The sequence below is a fragment of the Cimex lectularius genome, unplaced genomic scaffold (assembly GCF_000648675.2).
Source record: "Cimex lectularius strain Harlan isolate CLEC.00 unplaced genomic scaffold, Clec_2.1 scaffold177, whole genome shotgun sequence".
Classification (NCBI taxonomy): domain Eukaryota; kingdom Metazoa; phylum Arthropoda; class Insecta; order Hemiptera; family Cimicidae; genus Cimex; species Cimex lectularius.
In genome coordinates, this window is record NW_019392787.1 from 847,709 (window position 1) to 870,852 (window position 23,144).

At 33.7% G+C, this 23,144-nt stretch overlaps 1 protein-coding gene across 2 annotated transcripts in view; it reads right to left on the reverse strand.

Annotated features, from left to right (window-relative positions):
- LOC106674257 (POU domain, class 2, transcription factor 3-like) overlaps window positions 1-23,144 on the reverse strand; it is a 108,569-nt gene that overhangs the window by 25,502 nt on the left and 59,923 nt on the right. For both annotated transcript variants that reach the window (XM_014406879.2, XM_014406877.2), the window contains exon 3: window positions 12,078-12,161. In XM_014406879.2, the coding sequence (XP_014262365.1) occupies window positions 12,078-12,161 (84 nt within the window). The remainder of the gene's footprint in view (window positions 1-12,077; window positions 12,162-23,144) is intronic.

Here is a 23,144-nt window from a genome sequence, read left to right on the forward strand (position 1 = left end):
CAGCAGTGGGGCTCGTTGGTTTCCTAGTCGGTTTGATGGTTGGACGAAATAGGAGGGTCAAGCTTGTAAAAAAAGTGAGAAGTTCGCAAAATTTTGTTGAACTTTTGAACCCAACATCAAAGAGCCATCTCTGAAGACGATTCAGGTCCTGACAATCGTTTTAACGAAATGAAAACGAAAAAAACATTAAGTGCCTGCGTGTTTTTTGTTCGTATTGTTTACGAGAAGTTGGAAATCATTTATCAATGAAGTGTTGTAAGTTATGGAATTAAGTTTTCCCGTGCAACTGTTGTATGAAGGAATGATGGCTATCGGCGACTCATAATTGTATCAAAAGCGATAAAAATCCCTTTCAAAAAGTGCGTATAATTACATCAAAGCACGGGGGGTTGGCCAACTGGTTATTTTTTTTCTACGTAGGCACGCGATACGATCTCATATTTCACGCCGACACAAAAGGGGGTCAGTTGGGATTTAATAAAATCCGTTCTGATGATAGAATAATAGCGGTGCAGGGGCGCGGAGAAAAAAAACTCCAGGGACAATTGCCAAGGAAATATGGAGCGATTATGTAGCTGCCGACATGGAGAAAAAGGGGTGAATACACATGAAATAATCATAATAACAAGGGGGTCGATCTCGATACGATATCGGCCGCCCCGGGCATAAACTTCGCTCTCAGGTGGCGCATGTGTTATGATTTATCGTCCGGCTTTTTTTCCCCTCCATCATCCGACCCGGTCATCAATCTAACACGCTCCTAATGTTTTTAGAAGCAATTAATAAATTAATCTACTGGAAAAGTTCCGCCCGTCGATGGTGGGCGGGAAGATAAAACGTGTGAAAATACGAAAAAGGGGCGTCCGGGGAGGAAATCGGGTTAACTTTAAATAAAAGCCTCTCCTCTCGACCCTACTTGGGCTTATTCAAATTGAATTTCGGCTGAGTGCCACCCCCTTTGTTCACAATCGTAAATGGACAAGCTTTTTTTTTTTTAGATCGCCGTACAAAGACATCCCTGACATGCTACATTCTTTCTATCCAACCTTAAAACTTTAAAGGTTTAAAAATTTAAAACTAAGATTATTCGGAGATCGTGAGATGCGGTCTGGTGTGACGTAGTTTTTAGAAAAACATTTTCTTTATCGTGCCAACGTTTCGAACTTTATTGAGACCATCTTCAGAGCTCAAAGTGCACTCTCAATACGACAGGCAAGGATGACACATCTACACGGAAAACAAACACTTTGAGTCCTGAAGATGATCTCAATAAAGATCGAAACGTTGGCACGATAAAGAAAATGTTTTTTCTAAAACCTCCGTCGCACCAGACAGCATCTCACGATCTCCGAATAATCATTGACTAACGGTCACTAAACACAACACATTTAAAACTAAAACTATATCTTTAAATATAAACGGAATTAGTTTGATAATTTCTGAACTGATCCACCAATGAAGATGGCGAGAAGCCGAATCGTGAACAGACAAACAGCGAGGAACAACTTGACTGGATACGACCAAGCTTTTTTTTATACAGTAGTTTTAGTTTTATATTTAATTTTAGCATTTTTTTGCTTTAAAATAATCTTGTTAAGAATCAAAACTTTTCTACTTTTTTCAATTAATTAATCTTTGAGTAAGGTATTGGTTGAGTTAAAAAGTCAGTGCCATGAGCGGGATTCGAACCTACGATCTTCGGCTCAATACACCGCTGCTCTACCACTTGAGCTATCGTGATTTCGATGGCAAAAAGGAGGGAAAATTCGAAAGTTGGGAAGCTGGTGTCCGAGTGGATCGAAGTCACGATAGCTCAAGTGGTAGAGCAGCGGCATATTTAGCCGAAGGTCATGGGTTCGAATACCGCTCGTGAAACTTGCTTTTTTATCTGAACCAAAACTTTAATTAATTGAAAAGAATTTATGTGGTCAATCGGACCGCGAAACCTAATGGACTTTTAGACTTTGTTGTTGAAAGGATAAAACCCAATACATTTAACTTTGATAGGTTTCCCTATATTTAAGCTTCTTTGATTATATCGAAAATGTTAGAACTCTCTCATTTCAAGGATGTATAAATATTTTTTCGGCCTTTAATCACACCGGTAAGAACAACAGAACCAGTTGTAAACAGAGGAGGAAGCGATAGGCCGAGATCAAAAGGAAAAGTCCGTCCATTCAATAGTTAAACGAATGCAAAACTTTACAAAACAATTTTGTGTATTTCCTGTCGAGCCGTAAAAAAATGGGATGGGTGTTTGTTTAATGAAAACGCTGGCCGCTCTTTCAGAATCACCGCCTTTTAGTATGCCGTATTGTGCTGATTGATTTATTGGGTCTTTAACGGCCCGGACTGCCTGCATTCTTCTCGGGACATTTGAATTTCGGCTTTTCTTTTCAGCCGTTACCAAACTCGGGAATTTTTTTCTTTCTTTTAATACTTCTTTGTTTTCTGAAAGATCGGAAGGCTGCCCTCGCCCTCAATGACGACCGATGAAATAATAAAGGAACGACAAAAGAACACAGGCAGCAGATCCTAATGAGTTTTGTGAAACTTACCATTCACATAAAATTAAGATATTTTTTAAATTCTGGAGATTTTTCTTAAAATTTGCTGGATGATGAACCTCCAGCTTGATCGGTTCTGATAATTTTAGCCTGTCTACCCACTATGTTTGGATGTATATTAAATTCTATTGGTTAGAGATATGAATTTGGAATTTTCGTTGTAAGTACGTAGTCAATTTGTAAAAATTATCAATAAAGCTAAAAAATCTTTTTTTTTAGCAGTATCATTATTGACTTCCTCGGAAGAAAACTCAATGTGGAAAATTCCTTGTTTTAGTCTGAATTGTTATAATTTCCTTGGACTATTTACAGTTTTCAGTTTCTTTATTGACTAATCTGATTGACTTTTTCTATATTATTGTACAGTAATACTTTTAATTATAAAATAAATAAATTTTTCATAAATGTATGCAGTGATCCCCTGAAGATAGTTAAAACTGTGATAATTCCTTTTTAGTAGTAATTATCTTTATTGTCATAATTTTTGTTAACTATTTACTGTGATTGACTTTTGCTATACTTAAAACAATCTTTTTTTAGGTAGTATCATTATTGACCTCCCCTGAAGATACCTAAAACTGTGATAATTCCTTTTTAGTAGTAATTATCTTCATTGTCATATTTTTTGTTGAATAATTATTATTTTCAGTTTCCCAATTGATTTTTTCTTTATAAAAAAACAATCTTTTTTTAAGTAGTATCATTATTGACCTCCCGGAAGATAGATAAAACTGTGATTTCTTTTTTCATTCTTTTTCAGTAGTAATTATTTTTATTGTCATCATTTCTGTTGAGTATGACCTGTTTCCATCTTCTCCATTGACTTTTTCTATATTTAAAACAATATTTTTTACGTAGCATCAATACTGACCCCTTAGGAAGCAAGGTAAAATTATTATAAGGCTTTTTTATTAATAGTAATTATCTCCATTATAATCAACAATTCAGTTGACTATTTACAGTTTTCAATTTCTGTTATGACAAATATTGACCTCCCCAATTGTGATTTTTTTTTTTAGTATAATACTGTTTATGTTTATACTGTAAATGTTTTTTTTTTCTGCTCGATTTGTAGAAATTAGCATTTTAGGAAATTTTTTTTTTAATAGAGTCAATATTGACTTCACCGGAATATAGGTGAAACCATGATGCCTTTCAATAACAATAATTATCACCACAATTATAAATTTGGTTGACGATTTACAATTTTCAGTTTTTTATAGAAAAATATTGTTAAAGTTTATACTGTAATTGTTTTACAATTTTCTTCAGGTATGCGTTCATTTTATAGAAATGACCAATGAACAGAAAAAAATCATTTATTAAGCAATATCTTTATTTACCCCCTCGTAAGATAGCTCAAACTATGACAATTAATTTTTTTTATTAGTAATTATCTTTAGTGTTTTAATTTCGTTTGACTATTTGCAGTTTTCAGATTCTATTGATGTTTTCTTTTTTTTATACTATCTTTTTCATGATTATACAGTTTTATAAGATTTGTCAAGTATGCGCAGTCAATTTGTAGAAACGAGTTATGAAGGGAAACAATCATTTTTTTTAGCAGTATCATTATTGACCTCCTCGGAAGATAGCTTATAATTATAGCTTGTAACTTCCCTTGGCTATTAACAGTTTTCAGTTTTTCTAATGACTAATCTATTGACTTTTTCTGTCTTTATATAGGATAGTTCATGTTTGTACTGTAATTGTTTTATAATATTTTTTAATTAGACTTTGCATTGTAGTGTTTATTCGTAAAGATACTTAATATCAATTAAAAAATCTGTAGTATGTTTAGTAAACCGTATAAATAATATAACGTTTTTAAACTGTCCTTGTTTGCTTTGAATTGAATCCAAATTGTATATTTGTTTTTTTAATGATATTGTTTGTGAACATAAGTGGAAGAATGCGTCTTTATGAGGTCGCCGTGGAAATAGAAACGTATTTGTTCGGCCGTTAACCGATATTTGAAAAATTAAGAGAGAAGAAGTGTACGACCGAGTGTAATTAAAGGATCGTTTATTCCCACCGTCGTCTCGTCAGAAATGGCGATATTAACGATGATTTTCCCCTTTAATAATCGGCGATGGTAATAATCGTAAAAGAACGAAAGTCTTGTTTGAGTTTTAATTTGTTTCGTGCTGATATTCCATGCGCATCTAAATTGGGATCACGGAAACGGCCCTCTCCGAACACGACGAAACAACAAATACACTCTTGAAAAATTCAGGCTTCTGATTTTCAAAAGAGGGGAATTTCAAACATATACAAAATTAAAATTATATTCCCACCAAGTTGTTAATTTTTAAAAAATTTTCTACTAAGCCTCTTTGATAAAAATTTTACAGAAAAGTGGAGTGCAATTACCAAACTCTTCGCATAAATCTTGTTTAGTAATTTTTTTAACATCATTTTCGATTTTAACTAGTATCATGGTATCTGACTTTAAAATATCTAGAAAACATATATTTTTTCTATTTTACTATTAGACAGTTATACAAGGTGTCTACCACGTTACTAACTTCGCCAGTGATTTTCACATAAAATGCAACAAAAATGATGATGATTTTTGACCCTTTCGCAGATATTCAACATTTTATGTGTTTTTTTTCAACTATCTACGGCTTTCGTCATAAATCTACTCGTAAATCCAAACAAAAAGCGTCGAAAAGAGCGTGAAATATCCTTTAAAAAGACGCCCTTATGGAACTTTCGACTTAAATTTTGGTAAAAAAACACCAAATCTTTCAAAAACTGCTAGATTAAAAAAAAAGTAAATTAGTTACATCATAGGAAAAATTCATGCTAGAGCTTGGCACATTTCATAACAATTTCTTCGTTCAATAACCTTTCTTTAACTAGATCGAACCAAAACGCAGAAATTTTATGCTTAGAAAAAAGTCGTAACCGTGTGAAAAAGGGGAAATGGTGTTAATCTATTATTTCAACTTTTAAAAATTAATTTCCCAACTTAATAAAAAGCACAACAAAAAAGAAAAATGAAACAAAAACATAAAAATAGACAATAAACATAGCGAACAACCAAAGCAGAAAAATTGGACAAAATATCTACACTAAACACACACAAAAATGGAACAACAATTCGAAATTTGTATAAACTGTAGGTTGTATAAAATATCTATGGGAAAATTTAACTTGCTTTGTTTTTTCACTATGTTTATTGTCTCTTTTTGACGTGTTTTATTTTTACGTCTTTTTTGTGCTTGTTTTATTAGGTTAAAATTTGTTTTTACAACGCTCTTGTATAGTATGTTCTTTTTTTAGTTTGTGTTTACTGTAGATATTTTGACCAATTTTTCTGCTTTTGTTGTTCACTATGTGTAATGTCCCTTTTTTACGTATTTTGTTTCATTTTTACGTCTTTTGGTGCTTGTTTTATTAGGTTAAAATTGGTTTTTACTACTTCTGTTGTAAAGTTTTTTTTGTCTGTGTTTAGTGTAGATATTTTGACCAATTTTTCTGCTTTCGTTGTTCGCTGTGTTTATTGTTTCTTATTTATGTTTTTTCTTCTATCTTTTTGTGCTTTTTTTTATCAAGTTAAAGTTGAAAATTAATTTTTAAAAGACAAAAAGTTGAATTTCTAGATTAACCTTACGCACCTTTTCTCCACTTAGCATAAACTTTTTGCATTTTGGTTTGATGTAATTAAACATAAGCCTATACAGCTAAAAAGTGTTTATTAGACGAAAAAGTTGTTATGAAATTTGCCAAGCTCTTCCGTGAATGTTTCCAATGAGGTTGCAATTTTATCACACTTTACCAATTTTAAATATAGCAATTTTTGAAATATTTTCAATGCTCTTGTTGGATTTCCTCAAAAATGAATTTTTCAAAAGTTGCTAGTAGATTTATGACAAACAAATACCGTGTACAAATACCGAATATATGCGAAAGGGTTGAGAACTTATCAACATTTTTGTTGCATTTGAGATGTGAAATTCACTGGCAAAGTTTGTGACTGTATAGAAAAATGTTTGTCTATTTCTAAATCTAAATAATTGTTATTTAATTAAAAAAAACTAGTTTTTACTTGTATCGAGATTTTAAACTAGCTAATTCCCAGAAAAATTGGATGGACAACTTCTGATAAATCTTGTCAGTGAATTCCATATTTCATTTAATTGATCTGAATATATCTCTGTGCCATTCAGTGACATAAAATCGTCGTTTTAATGACTTTATTCCGGGGAATAAGAATTTAATTGGTAAAAAATTCAGTCAAAAACACTTAGGAGTGAAGGATGACCATTGAAGACAGTTCTCAGGAGTTCTACATCATCAGTATTTCTCTTTGGTAATTCTGTAGAAATCGAACAGAAATGTTGTGACATTTCCCCGTGGTTTTATAATAATGGTGTTAATTTCTTAAATCTGATTGCTTTACCAGTTCTGTTGGAGCTTATTTAGTGTATCTAATTAAGGATTTCATTTTTATCTTTAAGTACTTTCAGCTTTTTGGTATTTTCTTAAACCATGCTGCTGATGACTAAAATGCAATAAAATATACGATCAAAACTAAATTGCAGCGTCAGTGGTGATCGGAGGGAAAGCTCCTATTTATGAAGGTAAGATCGGAGGGAGGTTCTCGGAGGATATGAATTGTAGAAGAAGTCTTCATCTTAAGAAGAGGCCATGCAAGGACAAATTTGAGCCAAATCGTACTCTGACATGTAGAGGAAGGTTGATGTGTCCCACTTAATTGAAGGGCGACATTCCTTGGCACCATATAGGGAGCGTGTAGTACGCCACCCGATCAGAGAATTGTCCTTGAGCACAGCAGCGAGTTTTTGGGTCTAGATTTTTAGAGGAAATATTCTTGCACTGATGGATATCTCTTTTGTATATATTGAGAATAAATGTATTTATTTGGGTGAATGCTTAGTGTGAGGGCAGATTGAGGAAAATTGAATAACCCAGCGATCCTCCCAAGGGTGATGAAAGAACACCGAGTGTAAACATGAAATAATTTATTTTAAATGAAGTTAACTGTGTCTAGGTTTAAAACTGTGCGTTGGAGGATGAAATGACCGAAGTTAAGGTGGACGGATAAGGATGAAGTCCGACTTTGGACTGCCAAAATTAGTGGTGATTCTTCTAAACTATGTCCCCAATTCCTAAGGGTTTACGCCAGACAAACCTGTTTAAAAATAATGTCATAAAACTATTTAATTCTTCCTATGACTGGAATGTTTTAAGTTGTTAATATGAATTTAATTTCGCTTAGAACCACTTGAAAAATTGTCATGCAACAATCAAGTTAAGTTACGACAGTAACTTTATTTTTTATGATAAATTAATAAAGCCTATGATTTTTAATTGGGTTTTGAAGTTGAAAGGTTTTGAATTTGACAATTTCTACCATAAAATAAAACAATTTTGAACAAATAAAAGATTTCAAGTACCAGTAACATTTCTTAAGAAAGCTGAAAATAATAGCTGGAAATTAGATTTCTACGAGTTGACATAGAAAAGAGAATATTCTATTGGATGGGCGAACCTTTTCAATGTTTTCTAACTTGCAGATTAAAATTATGAACATAGCTCGGTACTTGACGTTGCAAAAATTTTCTCGTCTGTTTAGGTTTCATTTCAGGTGGCCGAGGAAGGGAAAAAGCCCATGAATCGGGAATGGGCGGGACAAAGGAAAGTAATGGATGTAAGTGAATGGAAATGGTAGGAAAACGGGAACGGGAGCGCCCTCTGTTTTCCTATGTAGATCCGGCCCGTAGCCACTTTGACATGGAAATTTTCCCCGATATATTGGCGGATCCATAAATATAAATGAAGTCCGTCATCTAAATTACAGATGACCGGGAGAAATTGCCGGGAAACAAGGGCAGCGTGAAATTGAGGGTAAATAGAATTTTACAATGAAGAATTCGCCTTCACACCCGTCCAAAAGTTAAAAAGTAGGCTATAAAGTAAGGGTGGTAAAATAAAACGAGTCAAAATAGAAAGGCAATAAAAAAGGTCCTTTTAAATTCTGATTTTTAAGCCATCCCCAAAAGTTTCCACTTCTTAGTATTACGTTTTAATAATATTATATGTTATCTCAGCTAGTAATAATATGAGAACTATTAATAACGGTTAACAAAGCTATTGATAAATTTAAATTTATGTATGAACTATGTTACTTTATATGGAAAAACCTAGATTATATTTTTCTACCAATGAGGGTTTAAACATATGGTTATCTTAAAATTTAATGACTTTTTGAAAATTTCTACTATTTGCATTGACATGATTCCTTCCACACGTGCTTAAAATATAAAAAAGTCAATTAAAATGCACATTCACGCTATATAAAAGATTATCTAACCTAACCTAACCTAAATTTTGCTCATCCCAAGAGTTCTCGATATACTGATGAGATCCCACCCTTACAACCACACTAAAACTATATACATAATTCACGCCAATAAATACAATCACCCACAGTAAAAATCACGCATTGACTATCATAAGTTAACCTAATCGGTTGGACAGGTCTGTGGCTGCTCGATATTCTACACAGACCGAGTCCATATTGACTTAATCGCTCACGCAAATAAATACATTCACACTATTTGGTAGTCAACCAGAGTTTTTTATAGTATGCCAGTGACTACCCCTTTCACACTGGAAATACATATATATAAAACTAAATGACATAGAATATTTTGGTGTGTCTGTTTGGCCTCGACATGTCCATACAAATTTAACCACTCACGCAAATAAATACATACAACTGGGCAGTCACCAGGTTTTCTGATATTTCGCCGCTAACTACTTTCGTATAACACTGCATATATAAAACTAAATAACTTAGACTACCATGGTGTATCTGTGCGTCCTCGCTATTTCACATAGACCGTGCCCACACACACGTAACCTTCACGCAAATAAATACATTCACGCAATCAGGTGGTAACTAGGGTTTCTGGTATTTAAATACATATATAAAAAACTAAATAACCTAGACTACTTTGGTGTATCTTGCTTAGCCGATATTGTAGGCTGACCGAGTCCATAAACATTTAACCATTCACGCAAATAAATGCATTATAAAAATTTGTTAGTCACGAGCGTTTTTGATATTAAACCAGTGACTATCCCTATATCACACTGCAAATATATATCAAACTAAATAAGCTAGACTACTTTGGTGTGTCTTTAGATAGTCAATATTGTACACAGACCGTGCTCATGAACAATTAACAACTCACGCAAATAAATACATTCATTTGGTAGCCAACCAGAGTTTTTGATATTATGCCAGTGACTACCTCTTATCACACTGAAAAAATATATAAAACTAAATAACCTAGACTACTTCAGAGTGTCTGTGGGCTCTTGCTATTCTACAAATACCATGTACATGCGAATTTAATAAGTCACGCAAATAAATACATTCACTCAACTGAGTAGTCACCAGGTTTTTTGATATTACGCCAATGACTACCTTCCTATCACACTGCATATATAAAACTAAATACACTACTTTGGTTTATTGGTGGGTCCTCGCTATTCCAAATAGTCCATGCCCAAACACACATAACCATTCACGCATATAAATACATCCACACAATTCGGGCAGTCATCAGGGTTTGATATTGACATTCTGTCACAAATCACACTGCAAATATGTATAAAACTAAATATCCTAGACTACTTTGGTCTGTTGCTCTCAAAAACTCATACTATAACATTAACGCTAATAAATACAGTCGCTCAAATTCAATCAAAGGAAAGGGCACTCTATATGCGACCATACACGTTTATCTGCTTCAGGTATCGAAGCAGTATGACAAGTACTAGGACTTAGTTATTATGTCCGTTACAGATACTTGTGCGCCGCATGAAGGGCATCTCCGTGGTTTTTCCTTGGTGAGGAGATGCCCAAATATTTTGTTGTTTATAATAAAACCAAACATAAAACGTATAGTTTGTTGTTGTTTAGTCTGTAAAAGTATATATATTTTTGAGGAAATTTTTGTCAATCTTTCATGATAAACAAGAAAATGACGAATAATGAGGGATAATATAGCATTTTTCTCCAAAAAAAGGTAGCGAAACTTTAAAGAATTTTGTGAAGAATATCCTTTGTACTTTTTTGTTTTGTTTTTGTGTTATATCGTCTTTGGACATGCTGCCCCCATGAGGCACGTGCGGAAGTGAAGCGATCGCTAACGACTTCGGACCGTTTTACGGAGATAAGAACACCCACCTTTACGAGCCATTTCCAACGAGTTACAAGCCGTGTGGAAAGCCGAAAATAATCGGCGGGGGGGATTCGGATTATTAGAAGGATAAAAAGGCTGGCCGTTAACATTTGTATATTAGAAACGGGGGTAATGGCCTGATTTCGACGTGTCGTAATGGTGTGTCGTTTGCACTTTTTTGCCCACTTTAGACCGGATGATTTTGGAAAAAATCCGCTACTGAAAATACGAGCCGTTGGCCTATTTCGACCCTCTTCGGCCGGAATTTGAAATAAAAAAACTTTATGTTCAAAACTGTTAATTTGAAGTAAAAAAAGGTTAATTTGGTGCAAAAATTAGAAAAATGGCTAATTTGAAAAAAAAAAAATAAGTTAAAAACTGTTAATTTGAAATGAAAAAAGGTTCATTTGGTGCAAAAATGAGAAAAATGGCGAATTTGAAATAAAAAACTAAGTTAAAACTGTTAATTTGAAGTAAAAAAAGGTTAATTTGGTGCAAAAAGTAGAAAAATGGCTAATTTGAAATTTAAAAAATTAAGTTAAAAACTGTTAATTTGAAATGAAAAAAGGTTAATTTGGTGCAAAAATGAAAAAAATGGCTAATTTGAAATAAAAATTTTAAGTCAAAAACAGTTAATTTGAAGTTAAAAAAGGTTAATTTGACGCGAAAATGGGCTAATTTTACATTAAAAAGGGCTCACATGACGGAAAAAATGTACATTGCACAATGTTGTTGTTTAATCATGAAAATTCATGATAGTTGATGAAGAGCATAAAATTTTTCCTAGCTTAGTTTCCGTTTAATAAATTATATTCTTGTTATTTTATTTTAATTTTTACAGTCAAAATAAGTGAGAAAACTAAAGGTTCGTCACCCCGCATACCTTATCATAAACGCTCACAAAGAAATTTAGCCAGTAAAAATAAATCATAAATTTAATATCGATTTTATTTGTTCTTCATTTTTGAAATAATAGACTTATTTTTACTTTGATTGCAATGATATTAAGTCATAAATTTGAATCTTGAGAAGGACTTTCTTTTACTTTGTATTTTATTGCATGAAATCCGGTCTTTAGATTTCTACCATCCCTAAAGGCTACTTTTAAATTGTGTCTTATCAAATGCTATTTGAGTAGGATAAAATTATACGATTATAAAAAAATTAAATCAACAATGAAAAAGCAAAACTATAAATAATCTTTCAACGGGCGATATAAAATAGGAGTCGGTTATGAATATAAAAAGCCACTTAACGCGGCGATATTTTAATTGATATTCACCTGTGATGCCGAGCCTCGCCTGTATGGCAGCTTTAGCCTCTTCCTCCCGCCTCCAGGCCGACTCCCTCAGCCATCCTTTGCTCCCTGAAAAATTGGAAAAAGGTTCTGTGAGAAGCGTTCCTCTCCCCAATAGGCTATAATTAATGCTGGACACTGCACCCCCCGCAGACCCCGGTCGATACAGGCTCCGGCGAGCGAGCACTCACTCATTCCCACAGGCCTGGAAACAATTATTCGCCCCTTTCGAAACAAAATCCCCTTGGAGAGAAAGACGAAAAAGACAAATTCGCAGACCTGGAGTTAGACCGGGAAACGTGGAAGTGGGAATTGTTATCAGTATTCCGAGCCCGAAACGCAGGAATATACGCAGAACAATTGAGATATCTTTTAATACCTACTGTTCGATTGCATTTGATTATCCCTATAGTAAAGCCTTCAAAATCCAAGAAAAACATCCAGAGAAAATACTTGTAAGAATTTTTGAAATCTGCAGGGTGATGAACCTGAACCTTGGCCGATTCGTCTTGGTCCGCATATGCCTACTCGCCATCATCAGTGTCTGATGCTTTTTAAAATCGTGATCACAAACGTGATTTTTTCATTAAATGTTTCTTTATTCTGTTTATTTATTAGGTTAGTATTGGGTTTTACAAGTTTTGTACTGTTCTTATTTTGTCTGTGTTTAATATAGATATTTTGTCCTTTTTTTGGTTTGGTTGTTCACTATGTTCATTGTCTTTTTTATTTAATTTTTTCGTTGAATTTTTCTTTTTTGTGCTTATTTATTAGGTTAGTGTTGGGTTTTACAAGTTTTGTACTTTCTTCTTTTATCTGTGTTTAGTGTAGATATTCTGTCCAATTTTTTTTACTTTGGTTGTTCGATGTACTCATTATTTTTTATGTATTTCTTCATTTTTCTTTCTTTTTGTGCTTTTTATTAAGTTAAAGTTGGGAAATAAATGTTGACCAGGACAAAAAGTTGATTTACTATAAATCACCCAATTCCACCATTTTAAATACCACCACTTTTTTACCATTTACCATGGAAGAAGCTTACAAGCTTATTATTACTGGGAATTTTTTCAACGTGGTTGTAAATTTAGTTTCTCTTATAAATTTTAAATTGATCAATTTTTGAAAGGTTTAATGTTTTTTTTAAACCAAAAATCAAATTTATGCCTGCTTAAAGGAAATTTAACGCTCTGTTCAATGCTTTTTATGGATTTTTCCAATTGAGAAAAGTTCAAGAGCTACGAAAACCGTAAATAGGTGTGAAATTCACTGGTAAAGTTTGTGACGCAAGTAGACTCCCTGTATATACCTTCTAGGCTGAGAAAAACAAAAATCTAAATCGACAGAACCAGCACTGAGTATGACGAGAATCCTAAGCTCCGAAATTATAGAAATCGATCATACTATATTATCTCTAGAGTTTGTAAACTTTTCATGATTAACTGAAATTAAAATTTATGCTGCAATAGTCTGGTGTATCGTCAGGAAATAAAAGTTGTTTAAATTAGCCAAAATTTGCTTTTTCTTAATAGTTTCTAAGCGATTTTAATTGTACGGCCCGTTGTTAAAGGTGAGCTTTCTTCTTGTCCATCCATTCTTGTCCAGTTTTCAAATTACCCCTTTTCCGTCCTTAGCTCCCATGGCAGCGACGCAGAGAAAATGAGGGCGTGACCGTATCGAATCAGATCAGACGGCGAGAGGTCTGCGTCTATCGCTGTGAATAAATCGTCCCCGATCTAACCAGAAGCATTACCTGGCCTGGGTGGTGGAAGAGGGAAAAAACCATCTGTATAAAACGCATTGTGCGGGGGTAGTCATTGTTGCCGACTGTACACAGATTACGGCAGTCCTGCATCCCCTTTGTCGTCCGGATCGCCTCCGTCCGTTTTTTTAACAGGCGGATTGTCTGTGTGACAAAGTTATTTCGGTTATCCGCAGGGTGTTCTTTGTACTGTCACCGAGTCCTGGAATCAGATCATTCATCGGAGGAGCCGCAAGATGCCGGATCGACCGTAACTAAACGTACCCGTGGTCGTTATACCTCGCCTTTTTTACATGACACTGCTTTCAAAACACTGTGGTGAACTTCTAGCAGTTCGGTGATCCAAGAATGATATTTTTTTACGGGATGCAATATAGTTAAAAAGCTCGACAAAAGAGAAACTAGTCGACGGGAAGATTGCACGAATAAAGATGACGGGCAGAATTCATCACTTCCAACAAATCTGTAGAGATCTCACTCAGTATAAAATAGAAATCGAAATAATTTTTTTTTTAAATTTTGCATTGGCTTATCTCTCTCTCTCTCTCTCTCTCTGTATCTCTATTTCTCTATCTATCTATCTATCTATCCCTTTAGCTATCTCTGTATCTTCTTTCTATCTGTTTATCTTCTATCTTAACATCTCTTTCTCTTTCTATACCTCCCGTTTTTTTTACCTTTCTTACTCTCTCTTTCTCTCTCTCTCTCTCTCTCTCTCTCTCTCTCTTTCACTCTCTCTGTATCTCTATCTCTCTATGTATCTGTCTATCCCTTTATGTATCTCTATATCTTCTTTCTATCTGTTTATCTTCTATCTTTCCATCTCTTTCTCTTTCCAAACCTCCCGTTTTTCTTTACCTTTCTTACTCACNTATATATATATATATATATATATATCTGTCTATCCCTTTATGTATCTCTATAGCTTCTTTCTATCTGTTTATCTTCTATCTTTCCATCTCTTTCTCTTTCTATTCTTCCCGTTTTTCTTTACCTTTCTCACTCTCACTCTCTCTCTTCTTTTTCTTCTTCTTCCTCGCGCTCGTTCTCTCTATCTCTCTTTGCCTCTCTATCTGTCTATATATCCATCGATCTATCTATCTGCCCATCTAAATTTGCCTCTTCATGCCCTTCCCTATAATTAAATGTAACATTCCAAAGTAATAGACAATAAAAAAATATTCTAAGCGTTAGATACGTTTCTAAACTTGGCCATCACTTTTGATTAACAAAGGGGCAATTAGCACTAAATCATTAAAAATTTTATGACTCAAGGTCATTGAACGATGTTTGAACGAACGAAACACAATCTTTTAATAATCTCTTAATTATCCGGTGATCCGCTTTAAGCTCACTAGTTTCATTGATTATTTGTAAAACAATTTTAGTTTTTTGCATCAAATATGCCCTTTTTTAACCTTCAAATGAATCTTTCTTAACTTCAAATTAACCCTTTATTTAAAATTATTAAAAATCTAGATGGCATGAAATAAAAGCATGTAAAGTAAAATTCCTGTAGATTCGTGAATTTTTAACTTCAAATTAGCCTTTTTTAACTTCAAAATGATCTTTTAATTTCAATTTAAATCTTTTAATCTGAATTAACTTTAAAAAAACGTAGCGACCAACCAAAGCAGAAAAATTGATCATAATATCTACACTAAAGACAGACAAAAAAAGAACAACTATTCAACAGAGTTGTAAAAACCAACTTTAACGTAATAAAACAAGCACAAAGAGATTGGAGAATTAAAAAAAAAATATTAAAAAAATATAAAATGAAAAACTAGGCAACGGTGAAATATTTGGCCGCTTAGAAGGGCATGAAAATTTTCATAATTATTTGTACATTAAAATTAAAAACTATTAAATTCCTGTATATTTGAAAACCATTAATACGAAATAATTGGGCTCTTAGACTATATGAAAATAGATTACATTTAAATGAAAAATAAAATAAAATTAAATATCAACCGTCATTGCATAAAAAGTGTAAATAATAATTAATATTAAAAAGATAACTGATTAAATAGTTATAAAGAAGATTTTTTTAATTTTAGACTATTATAAAAATATATAATTGGTTCTGATTTAAAATACGACATGAAAATTAATAAAAATAAAAATAAAAGTTAAATATAAATTAAATATAAAAACAAATTATCCTATCAATTATAGATTTGTTTCATTGACCTATTAATTTATATTTATAAAAGACTCGAATTAATAGAAGAATTTTTATTGACATATCAATTGACATATTTTATTATTTTCTAAAGATTCCCAAGTATACAGCAATTTTACTATGCATGCTTATATTTCATACCAAATACGTTTTTTTAATGCTTTAAGAAAAGAGATTATTTGAAATTAAAAATGGTTAATTTGACGTTTAAAAATGGTTAATTTAAAGGAAAAAAGGTATAATAGAATACATCCTAAACTGTAAAAACTTAGCAAAGTATAAAGTGTTTGGTTTTTTATATATAACACTTTTAACTCTTTTCTTTCCTGTTTCCTTTAGTTTTTCTTTCTCAGAAATAAGAAAGATCAACGAAGTTCTAAAAATATTATACTTACGTTATAAATGCATGGTTTCAAATAACATGGTTTTACGATCCGCTCTGAAATATCCCGACTAGAAACAATTCTAAAATTGTCTCATTATACAATAGCGCGCAATCACTTTTGTACTACCCAAGATCTCGTTTGTCTCGGGCCAATTGAATTGTTTCTTCTTCATTATAAATTTGTTACGATTTTTTTTTCAATTAATTAAGGTTTTTAGTTGAGATAAAAAAGGTCAGTGTCACGAGCGGGATTCGAACCCACGACCTTCGACTAGATACGCCGCTGCTCTACCACTTGATCTATAGTGATCTCGATCTACTCGGACACTAACTTCCCATCTCAACCCCACCTTTTGAATTTTCCCTCCTTTTGAAAAATGGCAAAAAGGAGAGAAAATTCAAAAGGTGGGGTTGAGATGGGAAGTTAGTGTCCGAGTGGATCGAGATCACGATAGGTCAAGTAGTAGAGCAGCTGCGTATCTAGCCGAAGATCGTGGGTTCGAATCCCGCTCGTGACACTGACTTTTTTATCTCAACTAAAAACCTTAATTATTGAAAGATATTAATTGCTCAAGCGGACCCCGAAAACTAGTGAATTTCTTACGAATACTTTCAGCCATTACAAGAAGTGTTGAAAGCATTTTGATTAAAATTGATCACCTCCGGGTCCCTGTCCTCGCTGTCGGACTTTCGTCGTTAAGCGAAGCTAGTAAACAAGTAAAACGCCTTTACCGGAGAATAATCGACACCGTTAGTGAGTGGTCGTCCATAAAAACCTTGGTATCGCTTTAGCCGAATACCGAGCGGTCGATTTATTAAGACTTTCACCGAGTTAATAGGCGCCGACGATTTTTTTTTCATTAGCCACTTACATGGTTCGGTATGAAGAACCACTGGACAATGTCGGGTTAAGACATAAACATGAACCAAGCCTAAAATTAGATTTAACATTTCGAAAGGTAACAGCTTGTCAAATACAATAGCACCATAAAAATACGGACATTCAAATTGCTTTAGAAAAAAAAAAACTAAACCAGTTTTACTGTAAAATGTGGGAACGTAGGACAAGCGAGACATTCAGATCCGCAGAACTGATATTTTTCACGTCCAATTTTACGGATGCCTTTTAGATAAATCAACCTAAACCACAGAATAAATAATATTTTTATGAAGTTGTATTGAATAGCGATTAAAAAAAAACAACTTCTGAAATGGCGAATCTAGCCCACGTTCAGTGACCTGACCTAGCTCCTTCAGACTACCACCTCTTAGAACGAATTGTCCATGTCCTCTATTTGACTTTTTGTAAGATTTTTTATCACTTTTTATTTTTCATTTACTAATAAACCCCGCACTCTGGTGTAGTGTGTGATCTGCGGTGTGTGGATGTAATTTATTAGCGTGAATGGCGGGGGTTTATGCCCAATTGATCCGAGGAATATCGAGTACTCTGGGGTAGTATGAACGAAGTCTGGTGCGTGATTGTAATTTATTAGCGTGATAGGCAGGGTTTATTCCCAATTACCCCGAGGAATATCGACACAATGGTAAAGAGTGAGTGAGTGCGGTGTTCAATCCTTTTTAAAAAAAGATAGTTTCTACTCACAGTAAGTTGTTTTCCAACGATCCAGATTTCGAGTATTATTCTAATGTTTTATCTTTTATCTTTAATCACTAATTTATAATTAATTTCTTACAGTATTTACCATTATAATATTTACTTGTATTATAATTCCCGCTTTTCGCACGTTCAAATTGAGCGCCATTAAAAACCCAGAAAAAAGGCTTAAAAATCTTTTCCTTTTCCAAATACAACATAGAAACAGAAGTGGAAGCGAAACAATTCGTCAGTAGTTCATAAATCCGAGGAGAACACATTGAATTTTAAGCTATTAGCCAAACTATCCAAATCGATAATCAAATTTTACCGGGATAATCCGATTCTCACGTACATAAAAATTCGCCTGGAAATGGGCGAATCATGTAAACAACAGTGCAAACAAAATACTAAGGAGAAAATACTATCTGGAGGTAGTCTCAAACACGTCCTTGGTTATAATTAAGCCTTAGAAACCAAACATTACTCTGCTTTCTCAAGGAAAAACCGATTCAAAAATGGAAAAACTTAAATACTGGATTATTAAACGCTTTTCATTGAACATCCAGACAGTACAACTCGAGCCATGAGACTTCAGGCATCCTGGTGGGATTTGACCATCGAGTACGATATGTAATGTTGTCACGATTGATAATAATTTGTTGCGAGTACATTAATCAGTAATATATTTTTGGTTGGCCTTATTAACCGAAGTATTGCAAAGTTTAGTCGAGTTGAAAAATTACTTAATTAATTGTCACGAGCGGGATTCGAACCCACGACCTCAGGATCGGAGCTACTACAGAACATTGGCAAAAAAATCGTGAGTTGAGATGATTAGATGGTATCTCGAGTACAGATTTGGAAGAAGCGCCAGAAGGTCCTGTGTTCGAGTCTAGCTAGAGACACTATTTTTTTAACTCAACCAAACATTGCATAATAATAAACAATAAAATACGTTTATATTTAGACCTTATAACAACTTTTTCTGAATTTTTACTTCGAAAAATACGTATATAATATTTTTTTAGTCAGGTTTTTACCTTTTTTTAAATTTTTTGTTATCAGGATATTTCAGAACCAGTAAAAATTTTGAAATTTTAATCGAGAACGTATACTTTTTACCCCTGTTTTTAAAGGATTTTGTTACTGAAAACGATAGCGTTTACTGAAAACACAATGAGATTTTAAATTGATCAAATTAGTTTTTATTATTCGGATCGTGAGATGCGGTCTGGTGTGACGTAGGTTTTAGAAAAGCATTTTTGTTATCGTGCCAACGTTTAGATCTTTATTGAGATCATCTTCAGGGCTCAAAGCGTTTGTTTTCCGTGTGTTTTTTTCTAAGACCAACCTCACACCGGACCGCATCTTACGATTTCCGAATAATTATTAAGTATTTTCATTTGTTATTTTGGTGTAGTCGGTTTTATGAATTTCTTGGGATGATGTTGATGGATGGGTACGCTCAATTTTATTTAATAAGCGGTTACATTTATTAAAAAAAAGGTACTCATGTTTCCAAAATCTATGTGTTCCTGTTTTTTGAACTTGATGTTCGAAACATGTGTACAAAATTTAATTAAAAAGGCTCATCCACTGCTAGCAGACCCATTAACATCATCCCAAGAAATTAAAAGAATTTTAGAAAATGTTGTTCTTATTTTTTTTCTTTGCTCAATGATTGATTTGTACAACTTGTCTTATTGGCATTACAGCTAAATTCATGAACTTTAAATATTGTCCAATAAGTTTTTATTAGTCATGAGAATATGTAGATCCGTTTGGGGGGGGACATCTAAAGACTCATCACATCATTTTGATGAAATGCATGTTCTCGAAAATCCCCCCTTCGAAATGCTGTAAGGGTTTTGGAAGATTTTGAAAATATTCTCCGGATCCTGTGCACTCATGAATCCAAGTCCAGCACCCCATCAAATTGTTCACATTATGTGCCATAACTTTTTTATCCTTTGAATTTAAAATCTGAAATCGCCATCGTTTTCAGTGTATAAAAATGCTTTAAAACAGGGGATTAAATTTCGAAGTTGTACTAGATCTGAAGTATCCAAAGAGCAAACATTTAAAAATAAAGGTAAACATTTAAAATTACACTAAAAAATATTAAATTTTTTTTATGACGTTATCTGTTCAAGAGAAATTTAACGGAGCCATCTAAAAAATTTATGCTGTATTAAAATTATTTTATTGATTCAACCACCACTTGCGAAGGCTGACATCTGAAGGACTTGCTTATTGATAATATATGTTGAAAGTAAACATAAAAACACTGATTTTTGTGATTTAAAATAATGGTCATTTTCTTTTACTAGACATGATATGTCATAAAATTGACTTTATAGTACCAGTTCAATATGAATAGGGATGACGTAGACATTGTACAGACTTCATTTCAAGGAGCAACTTAAGGACGTGGTGCTTGAAAGTAATCCGACCCGAAATAAACATAAAATTTAATTGGAAATCTTAAAAAGGCTATTTTCTTCTACTTGCCGTAATATATTATGAAATTGGCTTTCTAGAACGGATTCAGTATAAATAACGATGTCTTATGAGCTTAGGTTTATTATTTAATAATAATTTTTACATTTTTGTATATATAGCCAGTGTTGCAACCAAGTTCAATGGGCGGATAAATCATGTTTCTCATACAGCACAATGTCTTCTATTCAATGAAATTGAACAGGACGTATGACGGCAGAATGTATATGAAAGTTTCCTTTTTTTTCTTCTCTTCCTGTTCCTATTGGAAAGAGCTCTGTGTCCTCGTCTGCCATTATTGGATAATGTATTCCATCCTTTTCTTCATAATGTAACCCGGGATTACATAATCCGTTGGGCCCGGGCAAAGGGGTTGAATGTATCCCGGGATTGGTAACGCAGGGGTGGGCAGGTGAGGGAGCGCATGCGCCAACCCCCTAGAATGTTTGCTCAGGACTTTCAAAAGAATGGTTAATGTATCCTCGGCCCGTGCTTTGTGCCCTAACAAAACGGACACGGGCCCGGCGGGGCGCAGGGGGCAGGTGGCCCAGGAACAAAGAAGGGTTGGAGCACACTTTGCACAGCACGAGCTAACGGGTTCGACTCGGAAACGTTCTAACTTTTCTCCATCCCCCTTCGCGTTTTATTGGCCGGTGAAAAGGATTTGATTTTTTCTCCTTTAGGATTTTTCTAGGCGGTTGAGGCCTCTTTAAGAAATGGCCGTTTCTACGGGGCACAATAGCCGCATCCAGACACCCCTTTTTCAAACGATAGAGCATAGGTGTCGGAAGAACCTCGAAGCCGTTTTTTAACGTTTTTATCTTTTTTTTTTTTTACCCTCCCCTTAAATCGTTACAAAAACGGAAATATTATAAAACAGAGGGTCGCGCGAGACAATGTATTCTTTTTAGTCAAGGACAAAATCCTCAAAGGACTCCTTTTGGCCTTTTTGTATTACTATTATAATGATCTTTCTCTGTACGATCAGAATGAAAAAACAAATTCAACTGTTATCTGCCAAGATTTCGACCTATTTTAAGGTCATCATCAGAGCAAAACAATATCAAAGAAGTCTACCATTTGACATAATGGTTGTAATTAATTATGTGATTGGAGGAGCATATGCCCAATTACCCCGAGGAATATCGACAAAATCCTCAAAGGACTCCTTTTGGCCTTTTTGTTAAGACTATTATAATGATCTTTCTCTGTACAATCAGGATGAAAAAGCAAATTCAATTGTTCTCTGCCAAGATTTCGACCTATTTTAAGGGCATCATCAGGGCAAAACAATATCAAAGAAGTCTACAAATTAACCTAATGAAATTTTTCATACGGGATTTCAAATTTTTGGTTCTTGGCAAAGTTGGGACTGTCTTGTGAGCCGGGCTTCAAAAAAATTTGGAACCCTCTAATAAAAACATAATTATATCAAAAAGATTATTTTGCTCTGTTGATGATGAAAAACTGTTATAACGATCTTTCTCTGTCTTATCAGGGTGGAAAACAAATTCAATTTTTATCTGCCAAACTTTCGCCCTATTTTAAGGTCATCATCAGAACAAAACAAATTGGCTGACTTTGGTCATGATCATCCTCTGTACATTGTAGCTGGTTATCCCAGTTGATTTTACACATCGAATCTCAATTTATTTTGATCTCGAACAGAACCTAACAAACACCCAAGAAAAGTAAGCATCATGCTGAAATTATGGTGGAAAAGACAGGCCAACAGGCCTTAAATCCAAAAGAATTTATTGGCTGACCTTGCTCATGATCATGGTCGTTATCACACCCAAGTTGATTGGTATGCCAGTTGGTTTTTTTTATATCGAATCTCAATTTATCTCGATCACGAAGAGAACCTGCCAAATATCTAAGTCGAAAAAACTATGTGGCTGACTATGATCATCGTTGGTTGGCTGGCATGTTTCGATGAGTTCAAGAAAATTTCAACTAACAAGAAATAAGTAATCAATCAACTGGAATTAAACCCGATAAACTTAAAATTAAGATTGTGACTTTACTGAAAAGTAACGGGCAAAACTCACACAGTCAGCAATGTGCTGTATATTTTGTTGAGAAAGAAATCAAGATAAAAAGAAAAGAACTTTTAGCAGTTTTTAAATTATAAGAAAAGCTTTAACTTATCATTACAGAACAAGCAATTTGCTAAATACCAAAATAAATCTCTAATATATCTCAGTGTCGATGTACAGTTTTTTGCATAATAAGTTATTCTTTAAAAAATAAATGAACAATAGTGCTAAAGATTTAATTGCGCGCAATTCGCTGTGTTACATAAATAAGATTGTGTTTAAGGATTTTTATTTGTTTCCTTCAAAACACTCCTTTTCTCATAAACCATAAAAACGGGGATTTTTATTCTTTCATAAAACTGTTAGTGCCATTACGGACCTGCTATCCGCATTTAATGCTGTCCCGAGGATTATACACTCGACTGTAACAACTTTATTAAAGGAAAAAAACCCCAAATAAATAATTATCGTTCGACGACAAACATTTAAACGGTGCTCATAACAAACGGTTTTTTATGTTAATTATGAATAAATTTATATGAAAGACAAATTTTACAAAAATATTGCAAGTTTTGACAGTTCAAT